General features: G+C 39.3%; 1 protein-coding gene across 1 annotated transcript; it reads left to right on the top strand.

Annotated features, from left to right (window-relative positions):
• The first annotated feature begins 3,281 nt into the window (after nucleotides 1–3,281).
• On the top strand, nucleotides 3,282–11,048 carry map3k14a (mitogen-activated protein kinase kinase kinase 14a). Its single transcript, XM_085454665.1, has 16 exons — nucleotides 3,282–3,423; nucleotides 4,907–5,179; nucleotides 5,263–5,344; nucleotides 5,460–5,679; nucleotides 5,975–6,358; nucleotides 6,452–6,586; nucleotides 6,679–6,808; nucleotides 7,251–7,379; nucleotides 8,645–8,749; nucleotides 8,843–9,000; nucleotides 9,092–9,242; nucleotides 9,454–9,774; nucleotides 9,867–9,976; nucleotides 10,133–10,271; nucleotides 10,370–10,470; nucleotides 10,589–11,048. The coding sequence occupies exons 1-16, from the start codon at nucleotides 3,399–3,401 to the stop codon at nucleotides 10,748–10,750; spliced, it is 2,625 nt and encodes an 874-aa protein (XP_085310791.1). The 5' UTR covers nucleotides 3,282–3,398; the 3' UTR covers nucleotides 10,751–11,048.
• The last annotated feature ends 1,646 nt before the right edge of the window (nucleotides 11,049–12,694 follow it).

Here is a 12,694-nt window from a genome sequence, read left to right as displayed (position 1 = left end):
ATAAGAATAGCCGTTATGTATGTTATTATATGTTGTCGCAATATATGCAGTCATATATCTTTTTATGCTCTTATCTGTTTCATTTAAACATTAGAGCCCTCATGTAATCTGATAGAGCTAAACAATTACATTCACCAGATGTAATTGTTTACATTAGTCACTCTTGGCAGGTCCTATTTTTCAGGTCCAAGTTATGCTGGGCCTCCATAATGCACCAATGCTTGCTGGATCTTTCTTGGCCCAGAGTCAAACTCCTGGCCTGCATTTACAAGCGAAGCAGCACTGGTCCAAGTCCACCCTTAAACGAAAAACCTTTTGTTCCTCCTGTGCAAATATCCTGTTCTCATTTTCTTTGCAAGATAGCAAGAAAGTGCAAATATGACTGTATTAAGATGAGCTCACTATATAGAAAATGTATAGAAAGATTGCAGCTTAGTAGAACATTATTATAATATACATGCTTTTAGATTTGTTGACTTTGGCCATGTTTAGTAAACCTATGTTGGATAGCATTGGGAAATGGAGAAGAATGTTTTTCGTGAGGTGTCAAATACACATTTCTATTATTGATTCATGAGAAAACTGTTTTCCGAATTAATTTTAATTTGTCAAAGAACCCAGTAATGTTTACAGAAAAACTGGGATAACATTAATAACAATGGCTTAGCTCTGAATTTTCCTGGGTAATTATTCTTTTAAAATGCAAGGAGTTTATAGAACATCTCAGTTTAATGGAAATAATGTCCAGCAAAGAGAGGACTATGCATTCTTTTTTTTTTTTTTTTTTTTTTTTTTTTTTTTTGGCCTGTCCCGTTTGGCTCTTTTGCCATCAGAATTGTTGTCTAAAGGCAAAGAAAGATGCCCAACGGATTTACTTTACCAAACTGACCATCCCAGCCTTGCCGTAATGGTCCATTTGATTCACCTTTTATTGTTTATTTTATTTTCACTTACTGAATACGGGACAGACTTGACTGGGGGAAAGAAGGGGAGAAAGAAAGAGGGAAAGAGAAACACTATGCATTCTTACTGTAACTGACTGTTTCTTCATTGAAGTTAATATTGAGGAAGTAACTAGAAAAAGGGAAGTTGTTAGACATTAGACAAGAGGTATGACTGAGTACTTGGAGCTGCATTTAAATGTGTGCCTGCAGATGTTTTTTTGCAATCTTTTAGAATGTGTAGTTGAGGACTGGAATGCTTTCCTGAGAAGCAGCCACCGGTTCTCTTAAGGAACTCTTGCCTGTGTTTTCTGAGTTCCTTTTAGCAGTCGTTACTAAAGGCTTTGGAATTTCATTAATCTCTGTGAGAGAAACAGAGCAGCAGAAGCTGTACAGTCACCAACTGTATGTTTTGTTACAGTTTAGTTCAAGATTTCCACAGCAAAGGTCATTATGGATTAAAGTTTATAGTGTGCACTATTAGTTACATGTTTATTAGATATGTGTAGACATTTAGGGTGCAAAACTCCTCTAAAGCATAATTGTTTAGGTTTCTGGTGACACTGACAGGGAAGTGTAGGTTCAGTTTGCATGTAAATGAAAAGACTTTAGTGTTGATTACTTGACCTGCAAAATGAATTTGCAGAATTTGATAACCAGTCATTGCCATTTCTCCAGTTAGTAAAATGCCATGCTTGTCAGTGCAGAAAGTTGGAACAGAAGTTAAAAAATGACCTTAGAGTTGCACAGACTTCTTTTGCAAAAAGTGAAATATTCTCAGGACTGCATGAGCAATATATGGCAATAGTGAAGTACATTGGAGATTCATTTCAGGTATAGGGTTTCTAGAAATGAAGTTTGGAATATGGTCAGAATTGGTGGTGTGCCCCAAGCTGAGACGTATAGGCCGATACTTATCTGTTTAACAGTCTGTTTCCAGATTCATTCACAGCTTAAAACAATCCATCCAAAACAAAGCAGAATTTCTGTCAAGCTTTTAATAATATGAAGAGGCAATTAAAAACATGAAATTTAAAAATCAAAACCAGCAAATTGCAAAGCAAAAAACAACTTCACCCCAAAAAACACTGGTCACAGTGACATCTTAAAAGAAACCTTAAAATCTTGAACCTTGAGCTAGTAACTTTTGACAGTTTTTTTTTGTCACACAGTTAATCTGTTGCACATAATGTTGTGGCTAAACTGACTAAATATTTCAGCTCTAGACAGAATGAGTAAATGAGAAAATGATTGGCAGACGAACTGATAATTTGTACTAATTGTTGCCTTTTTTATGAGTCATAATATGTGAAGTTGGTGACTAATAGAGTACCAAAAACAAAATTCTAAATGCTTTGACTGTCTACAATGTCTGTACCTGTGTCCTTAAACTTATGCCGGTTTAGCAGAGATATTGTTGTCATGACAAACAGTTTCCTTATCAGTAGGGGTGGAGTGAGCAACTTCCATTGAGCTTTTCGATTATGGCATGTACCAGAACCTGTCAAGTGGTGTTCCGAGTTTCCTGTAGTGGTTTTTATATGACTAAGTTGTTTTTCTGCTCAAGAGAAAAGCAAGTGAGATTATTTCAGATAGAGCCATCAGATTATTGACAGCTCATACGCTTGCCTCAGTCTAAACACTGTTTTCGGAAATAATTTTTCGCAAGAAGATGCTCATAATGTGAGTTTTCACACTGCCACATTTTCATAAAGAAAGAAACTCTTTGTTGTTTTAACAACAGGACATATAGTGGAGAATGTGGGCGTGTGACATGACATGTGACGGGCTCTTGAATGTTGGCTTGCTACAGGGCACGCACTTATTAGAATATCAGAGCAAATGAAAGGCCACAAATCCCTTCACATTTAGTGGTGTGAATGTGTACAGAAAGTTGACTGTCCATTCCAGGTGATTATCAGACTACCTGGTTTAAAGTGCACACAGAATTGAAATTGTTTTTCACCCATTAAAGAAACTTTTTTAACTGATTTTTTGCTTTTTGAACAAATTTGAATTCAGTGCTGTGCTGTACTAATCATATCCTTTACTTATTCCTCATTAAAACCCTGTATCTTGATAGTATGCAAAGATTGAAAGGGTTTAGATATTACCACTACTTGCATCACAGTTCATAGTTCACATTTTATGTTTGTCACCATACCCATAAGCAAACCTGATCCTTTAATTGGTAGTACTCAAGAGGGCAGAGCAAGTAAACCAGCCCTGTTAGAGGGAGCAGAAGGAGGGGGGAATATGGGGAAGTGTAGATGCATTTCCCATAAGTCATAGTCAGCCAGCTCCTCCCCCCAGTTGGCTGAAAGCCAGCATCAAGAGAGCAGAAAGCAAAGCGGCAGCGACTGAGCCGAGTCGTTACTGAAAAGTCGAACATGAAGGCACGCAAACGGAGCACCTAGTTCGTGTCGATGACAGGTTATTCAGAACAAATACTTGAGAATGCAGTTCAGACTGGCATCTATTGGTATGTCTGCCCGCTACGTCGGCTCACACATACAGAGTCTGTTTTTGTGCCTGTTTGTTGCAGTGGGGTTTTCTCTATTTCCTTTCCACGTAAATTCATTGGGGTGTGGTGGTGCAGCGTCTTAAGACGGAAGTGACAGTTGAGTTGCTTCGCTCTAGATAATCTTGCGGTGCATGAAGTCTGCGTATAAGGTAGTATCATTAATAAACTCAAACAGCTTTAACGTAATTTTGATTATGTTTTGATGTTATTTTTTGCTGTATTGTTACTTGTATCTATACTTTATTGGTGTTGTCAGCAGCAAAAGCATGTAGTGTGCATGTGATTGTTTTAGTCAAGAATTTAGGCTTAATCTTTGTGTGATAAGCTGCTAGTGTAATGGACAAACTGATGCAACTAATTGCAACTGTAGTGCTCTAAATGTAGTTCTCAGTTTGTGCCTTTTAAACTGCATGTAGTTTTCCTGTGTTGGTTTTACAGTCCTACCTGTTGTGCTGGTGATAACTTTTAAGGTGTGAACAGGCAGCCATGCAAATCTTTATTTCAAATTAGCCCAGGCTGTGCAGCCCAGGCATTGCCTAGGTTACTTCCTCTGACTGAAACAGACTGCATGCACTGAGCGACAGAGTTTGCAACTGTGAAAACAAGGCCGGGGTTTAATTTCCTGTCTCATCTGCCCACCTCAAATTTCACAGTTTCAGTTCATCTGCGCTCCTAACCATGTGTGGCGCAGTAAAATATGTTAAACTTCAAACGAGCCATAATGAAGCATATCAAATTATTTTTGCGTTTATGCATGGGTGTATATTTCCGTCGTAAACCTTTCAGTCGAATCTTCAGTCAGATTTATGAGCTTTTCTGTTGTGCTCGATTACAGCAGGCAAATGGCACCGTGGAAAGTATTTGCAAAGTGTGCCATAGATGCAAACTGAAAAAATACTAAGAATGAAAAATTAAGAAAAAATGAACAAAAACAAACAGCAAAATGCATTGCAACCTTTAACCTGAGATGTGTTTAGTTTTCAGAATCCATTTGTTCCCCTTTTTAGGTATCCTCACTCCCACGCTCACATTAGCAGATAAAAGTCCTTTGTTACATTTTGGAGAAATGGTTTATGCTTATACAAACTTCACAACATTTCTAAAGGTCACTCTTGATGAGTCGCAGCAAGCATCTGACTAACTGAATAAATATCACGCACTGTGAGCTCTGAAGTAACGTGTTCATCAAAATCGAAAGCTCGGTTTATAAAGGAGCCAAATATGTTGCCCTCGACCAAAGACAAATTCACTAATTAATATTTAAATAATAATACTAAAAAAGTTACTTTTAACTCTCTGGTTATAGCCACACAAACAACCCTGGCATCTATAACTAAAACGAAATTGATTAACTCTTATTTAAGATTAAAGACAAAACATAAAGGCAGGAGACAGTTGATAAGGAAGATCGTTATTTATCAGCTGCTTGTGTCTCTTGCAGATTTAGAAGATAACATGGCGGTGAGACAGAGGCTCTTCAACTCAACAGCGCCTTTCACTGGACCACCAAAAGCTGACCTGAAGGGGACATATCCATCATGCTCCAATGCAGAGCAGGAGACTGAGGAGGCGCAAGATGAGGGGAAGGATGGCAAAATGGGATTTACGCAAAAGTGGTCTGCTGATAAACTCACTAAACTCCTGACACATGGAACTGCAGAACAAGTGGAAGAAATGCAGTTCAAGACCTCAACCATTGTTGCTCAGGCAGAATGTAAATATATCTTATTTTTATAGTGTATCACATCAATGAACTTTCCTGTGAGCCAATTTTACATTAACACTGTGCTCGTTTAGGTGAAACCCAGGACTCCCAAGAGTTCAGCCCGTCCTGTTATGACCGCTCCTTCCGTGCCTTCCCTAAATGCTTAACCACCAGGTAAGATCTTGGGGACATTCTCCGCATTATAAATTAAATTTCTGTTTAAGGGTCTGTGCTGAATTGTGTAAACATGCCTTAAATTCCTTTTGCTTTCTTCAAATTTCTTTTGAAGTCTTTCATCTGACCAAAACAATGTGGCGTGCCAAACAATGGCCACCATCCAGGAAGCAAGCACATCAATACTCTCCTCAAGAAAGAGTACCCATAGGAGACAGAAACGTAAGGGGAAGAGGAAGAAGCAGCAGAAGAAGAAGGACAAGCAGCGACAGAGACGTCGAATGCCTTCTGGAGTGCCTGAACAAGAAAGTGGAAGTTCTCTGATCCCGATCCTGGTGAGGTTACTCTTCACATCTCTCTGAGTCTTGACTATGAAACTGGATTCAAAAATGTGTTAATATTTAGTATGCTGTGCTGTTAAAAGAATTTAAATCATCTTCAACAATAGGGTCCTAATCTCTAGAAGTTCCCATGTAAACATTACCCTTCCTAAATTGTGGAAGTGAAACATTGAATTCCAACAGCCCCGCCTCTTTCGGCCTTGAATTTTTAAGCCTAGAGCAAATTTATCGGAGGATGTAAACACTATATTGTCTAAGAACTTTTTTTTTCTTCTTCTTCTTCTTGTAGGGGGACTCTTCTGTTGAAGAGAGAAGCGATCTCAGTACCTCTTGCTGTAGCAGCTTTGAAAGCTCAGAGGAAGACGCCCGAAGGGCTTCTTTTTACAGCCAACAAGTTTACAACAAAGGCTCAAGCTGTTCCCCTTTGAACTGGCCAGTTTTGGGTAACCTCTCCAGTGTTCGGTCATATGAGCACAACAGCAGCTCAGACTCTCTTAGCAGTGTGGGAGACTGCTCACTGGCCCTTGCTGGGCTCAGAGGCCTTGTCAGTCAGGGGGATCCATGCTACACAGGGCCATTTTTCAAAGAAGTGGAGAGGGAGACTAGGGAAGACGAAGACGAGTTCTCGGAAGCTGACTCTGTTAGCAATGAGGGACTCATTTTTTATCATGAAGTAAGTTCTGCTTTGCTTCAGTCTGCTTGCTTCGGTATGTTTTGATTTGAAAAGTGGCTGAACCAAACTAACCTGTTTGTCTCTTCCTGACAGAAAATTCAGCCTGTGGACTCAGAATACAAAGAAGGGAGAGAGTATGTCCTCCAGCACTTCATCAAGGAAGGCTCCTATGGTGAAGTACACAGTGCTGAAGATGTGAACAGTGGGTTCAAATTTGCTGCCAAAAAGGTAATTTACAGCATATCGATTTGTATAAAAACAGTCTTGTATAAAAGTATGTACATAATCTTAGTATTTTACGTTCCATCTTTTTCTTAAAGATTGCCCTGAAGAGGTTCAACAGTGAGGAGGTGGGTGCGTGGAGTGCCCTCAGATCTCCTCGTGTGGTGAAGCTCTTTGGAGTGGTTAGAGAGGGGCCTAATGTCGTCCTTCTGATGGAACACAAAGCTGGTAAACAATCCCACTATCTTCCCTTCACACACAGCGTATGTTGTTGATACTAACTACTCCTGTTGTCATTTAAACTCAAGAAACAGATGGAATCAATTAAGTGCACAAACATGTACAGTACATGGAACTTGAGTCGACTGAGTTCAAGTGCAGAAAAATACGGATGTGATTAGTGTTGAGATGCGGAAGTGGGTGTTTCTGGGATGCTCGAAATGACTGTTGACCTTACTCAAAGAGTGTTTGTCCAAACTGCACCAAACGTGTGACGCAAGCTCCCTTCCTGATAAACATTGATATACCTGACACATTTTTCCATTGTCATTAAATGCTGGCTTCTTTACAAGCCATAACCCAGAGGAAAAGATTAATCAGATGCTCTCTGTTGGTAAATATTGCTAAGACAGCAGTCTTTGTTCCGCTCTAACATTTTGTGTTATTCCAGGCTCTTTGGGCCAGCTGATAGTGGAACGTGGTCGACTGCCAGAGGATTTAAGTCTCCACTACCACTCTCAAGTTTTAACAGCGTTGGAGTACTTAGTGAAGAAAAGGGTGGTGCATCTCGATATTAAAGGTATATTATACAAATACCATACCTTTGAAATCTTAGATGACTTGAATGTTAGCCTCATATTTATGATGTTTGGTGTGCCCACTTTATGACTGAACATGACACGTATCTTAAGAGTGAGCTTTTATAAGAAATTTAGTGTAATTTAATCAATTTACAACAGCAAATAAATCCACAAAGTGAAGTTGTTAAGTTTTATCCACTTTTTATCTCTATATAATGTACAAATTAATAATGACTGGGACTGTTCCTGTGACTTCCTAAATATTGGTGATGTTGTCGAGTGATAAAGTATGGAATGTAAATGTTAAATCCAAAAAAGTAACAATATATCGATATTGGCACTGCCTCACAACACTTTCATTATGAACATTAACAGCTAGAGAACAATAGTAATAACAGTAAAACTAAGAAATGTGTCAGCTTGACTTTTACTTGTTGTGGTAGTGGAAAGTTGAAAAAAAGACAGAGAGAAAGTCAGATTTGTAATTAGTTCTCATCAGAGGATTTTGTGTCTATGCGCAGCTGTTGTTTGGAACACAAGTGTCATAGATACAGTCTAGATTTGATCTTCAAGCACCTGGGTTGTGAAACCAGATTACCACAGAGAAAAAGACGGGCTGGGAATTTCCCACAGTGTGACTCACTGCTGTTCTCTAGACACGGCGCATGTGCACAAAATCAGGAGAGCGAGAGAGAAAGGGAGAACAAAACGGAGTGAGGGGGGGGATGGGACAAAGAGCAGGAAGTAGTTCGAAAGAGAAGAAGAGGAGAAAAAGTACAATGGACAGAAAGAATACAGAAGATGAAAATAAAGTGGAAAGGGTTATATAGAAGAACAAAGGAAACACAAAAACAGAACAGAAACTGAGATTGAGGAAGAGCAAAAAAGACAGAGAATATCTTAAGAGCTGACAAGACATGTTTTGTGGTGTATCTCAAGCGCCATCTGCTGTCTGTAATTTCTCAGGAAAAGCTAGACAATAATACCACATCTCTTCTTTATCTGCGTACGGTTTGTGACTAGTTTCCACATCCATTCCACATTAAAGAGTTTAGCACAGCAGCTGTCCCTGTGTGACTTCATATTTTCCATTCATTTGGCTCCTTTGTCTTAGACTGTTTTGTCTAAGCAGCTGCCCTGTTTCTAATTATGTCATCTAAAAACTACACAGCACAAGTCATGGAAATCAACCAAGCACCACTGACATCACACAGCAGCACACAGATTAATGCAATGGATTACTGACTCTACTTGTTTCTCACAGCCGACAACGTGTTGCTGTCGGACGATGGTAGAGACACCTTCCTATGTGACTTTGGACATGCCGAAAGGCTCGACAATCAGGGTCAGAGCCTCAGTAGGTCCAAAGGTAAATACTTTGTCACTGAGTAATTTGGCAAGATGTGCAATTTCTCCACTTACATGTCCGAATTCACAATTTTCTCAATGTATTTGATTACAGATCTGAAGGGCACAGAGACTCACATGGCCCCTGAAATAATAAAAGGAGAACCCCGCGGAGCTAAAGCAGATGTGTGGAGCAGCTGCTGTATGTTACTGCACATGCTCAATGGTTGTCAGCCTTGGACAAGATACTATAATTGTCGCCTTTACTTGAAGGTATTCTTCGAATACTTTATTGACAGATGTTTGTTCTTTAGAGTACTCGTATCAAGCCTTGACTGAATTTCCTTGGTTGATTGGTTTACAGATTGCTAACGAGCCCCCGCCTCTGAGAGAGATCCCACCTGACTGTGGCTCTCTCACTGCTGAAGTTATAAAAGCAGGACTCCAGAAGGATCCACTGAAGAGATCATCAGCAACTGACCTCAGAGAAAAAACTGACAGAGCTCTAAGAGAAGGTAAATCTGCACTGCATCTGGCTTGATGGTGGTTTCAGCAGTGAGTTTACAGACAATTGAGAGTTTGTTATTTTGCATTTATATGGTATGGAATGCTCTTTTTAGTGACCATCAGTTGACCACATTGAGTTTAGTAATACCTGCTATACATTTTTTAATCAGTTTATCGTAGGTACATAAGTTCATTTAATTTTTATTGATTTGATTGCAGTTGGAGGACTCACCAACCCAGTGAAGGGTCCCTATTTAGAGCCCTTGCTTAACACCAACAAACCAAGTGACTCCATGCAACTCATCAGCAGCAGTGCTGACTTTGAGGATGAAGAGATGCACCAAGAGTCCATGGAAAAGCTGATCACAACAGGGAGGAGGACAAAGAAACTGACTGATGAGGAAGAGGCAGACGCTGATTCTAAGAAATCGAAACGAGGCTCGCCTCATGAACCACAAATGCTGATCTCGGAGCTGAGCCACAAGAGGGACAACAAAATCACCACGGTACCTGAACTTGAGCTACGGAAGCTGGTTGGAGGTGAGGTTTTCTTTAAGCTGTATTTAATTTCAGGTGTTAAGTATGGCAGATGCTTGAACTCTGTATGCTTTTGTTTTTTCGTTTGTTTGCAGATTTCTATCTGAGCAGCCTCTCCCAGCTTCATTCTGCTGAGATGCAGGAGCAGTTGTTGTCTTGCCTCAGCAGTGACCCTTACTCGAACTGGGAACCATTGGACAAAAAGGTAAATCAAAATGCAGAGCAGAAATAAAGCCAAAATATCAGGGAAAACATGTTGTTAGGCGAACAGTTTTTAAAAGAACTTCTCTGGCGGCCTATTGTTTTGGTTAACAGCAGAAATAATAGACCTACTGTTTGGTTTGTGTTCCCCTTTTTCCAGGACTCTGGCCGCTGGTCTCTGAGCCCAGGAGACGACCTCAGCTCCGGTGTCTTCTCCTACAATAGCCAGCCAGATGTGCAGGTGTTCAGTTTGGATTTCCTGGGTCACACACAGCAGCCACCACCTTGCTGTTTTGAAGGTGAGATAAAAAGCTCTTCTGTTTAATATGATACCTAATTGTATATAATTTTTTTTCTCTTTGGTCATGTGCCTCACTCTGCTTTATGATTGGTCCAGGGGTGGATGTCTGCATCAGAGACTTTAGTGATAAGAAAATCCGGATCAGAGAGATGCGTCGGGTGAAGGTGGGCCATATTGCCACTGGAATCAGTGATCAGGTGAGGTATACTCACAGAATCCCACACTATTATATCCAAAAAGTATATGTTGTTTGTCCATTTAAGTAGAAAAAATAGAAGATTATACTAGTTTGACGTTTATCTGTGTCTGATTTAGATCTCTGAGAGGGTTTACACACTGAAAACTGAGCACGGCCAGCAGATTGGTCACGATGAGGAGGTACAAGAGTCCGGCCTGGAGCTCCGCTGTTTTCCAGCTCCAGACTTCAGCACTTCTTGGAGATGGAGAATCAAAGATGGCATGCTGGAAACTCGATAGAGCCCTCAGCTACTTTATTCCAGCTGCAATTTCATATTAACCGCTCATCATTTCATGTTGTGCTTCGAACAAGTGTCTTTGGCTTTTGTTGATGTGTGAGGGACCATAAAACATTTGTGAGCCTCCACTTTAACAAACTGCTTTTGCCTAAAATATCGTAAATTAAAAATAAAATGAAATATAAAAGAGGATTGATTTTTAGCATTGTGTCTTGTAATGTTGCATGTGTCAATGTTTATGTTGAGTCAATAAATAGAAAACTGTGAAGTCTGTGAAAAAAGTTTGATCTCTCTTTTTATTTCATAAAAAAAAACAAGTTTGTAATACTTATAAATTGATAGTTCACATGATTTAGAAGTTACAGCTATATAGTTACTAATTATATTATTACTATTACTATAATAAATATAATGGTTTCCTATTAGGATAAAGTTGGTCTCATTTTACTTTTCAGCCTTTTAAGGTTATATCCAATATCCTTTAATTAATAATAATGATAAAAGAAAGGCCTTAGTCTGGTGACTGATGACTATGACATATTTATCAGAAACTTTGGTGCAGAGCAAGGCTAATGCCAGAGAAGACATTATTAATATCTAAAGATTATTTACCAGTTTGATAATCCACCATTTCTCCAAAATTATCTGAAGGCTATACTTTGGATTACTAAGCCTTGGGTTATGTTTATAAAAATGAAAAGGTTGATGTCTTAACTTGGACATTAAATAATATCAGTGTGCTTCCTGGCGTCTTACTTTGCATTAAAAATTGACACTAATGTATAATCTAACTAGCACATTGTTTGTGTTGATCTATACAAGTTCAAACACCTCTCGGGAGACTAAGTTTCTATTTGTCTCTACATTTCCAGCAACATATGCATTTTCTAGGAACAGGAAAACAGGAATAGCTGGTATGCTGATTTACTGACGTAAGAAAAAGTAGGGGGTGTGACTGATGGCAAAAAGTCTGAGCCATATTTTATGAGATCATACTGCTGTAAGCCTTTTTAGTATAGTCAACATTAGGGCTGCCACAAACGATTATTTTGATAGTCGACTAGTCACCGATTATTTTTGCGATTAGTCGACTAATCAGATCATCATCCATTGGACGTACAGCATACTGCTTATTGCACCGGCAGCATCTGGTCTTATATAACTATCATTAGCTTACAGCTTGAAGTGTTTGTGCTAACTAAAAATAAAGACAAGATGGTAGTTTATTAATTTTTAATGAAATTTGCAGATTGTTTCGGTGAAGTTTAATAAACTCCTTGCTTTCTAAAATATAACAGGACACCGGAGTATATTCTCCAGAGTCTCACACTTCTGATAATCAGCTGTCTGCTTGACAGTTTTAGCTGTGCAAAAAACTATAACTTTAATGTCAGCCAAACCGATTTACTCAGGAACAAATAAAATACTAAAGAAAGCCAAACAATAACATTTTTAAGTTATCTAAGTGACTTATATATATGTTTAACCTGAGTAGCGAAAGACGGCGGTGGGTTTGAAAATGATTTGCCGGGAGTCCGGTGTTCTCACGGCTCTAGTTAGCCTTGCCCCCGCCTAGCTAACGAGCTAGTGGGTAACAGACGTCTCCGAAAACGTCGGAGCGCTTTTGAAAATATGTGGTGTCTTGATAAACTGAGCAGATATTTGAGGTTTACACAGCTACATTCTCGCCTGAAAATATGTTAAACGTAAGAGTAAAGTTAAAACTAACTAGCTGCCGCCATTGTTGACAGCTGCGCTATGAATTCTGGGACACAGCTTCTTCTTCGGGGTTTAACGGCAGCTGGCATCCTTGTACATGCAGTGCTGCCATCTTCTGTTTCAGTCCGTTATTACACTCTTAAATCCTACTACTCATTCCTGCGTCCTTTGTGATCTTACAAAGCTTCAAACGATGCGTCGACTATTAAATTAGTCGTCGACGATT

The sequence above is a fragment of the Copadichromis virginalis genome, linkage group LG4 (genome assembly GCF_057382275.1).
Source record: "Copadichromis virginalis isolate Kocher_CV1m ecotype Utaka linkage group LG4, C_Virginalis_male_GT1.1, whole genome shotgun sequence".
In the NCBI taxonomy this organism is placed as follows: domain Eukaryota; kingdom Metazoa; phylum Chordata; class Actinopteri; order Cichliformes; family Cichlidae; genus Copadichromis; species Copadichromis virginalis.
This window is presented reverse-complemented; position numbering and strand designations above follow the sequence as displayed.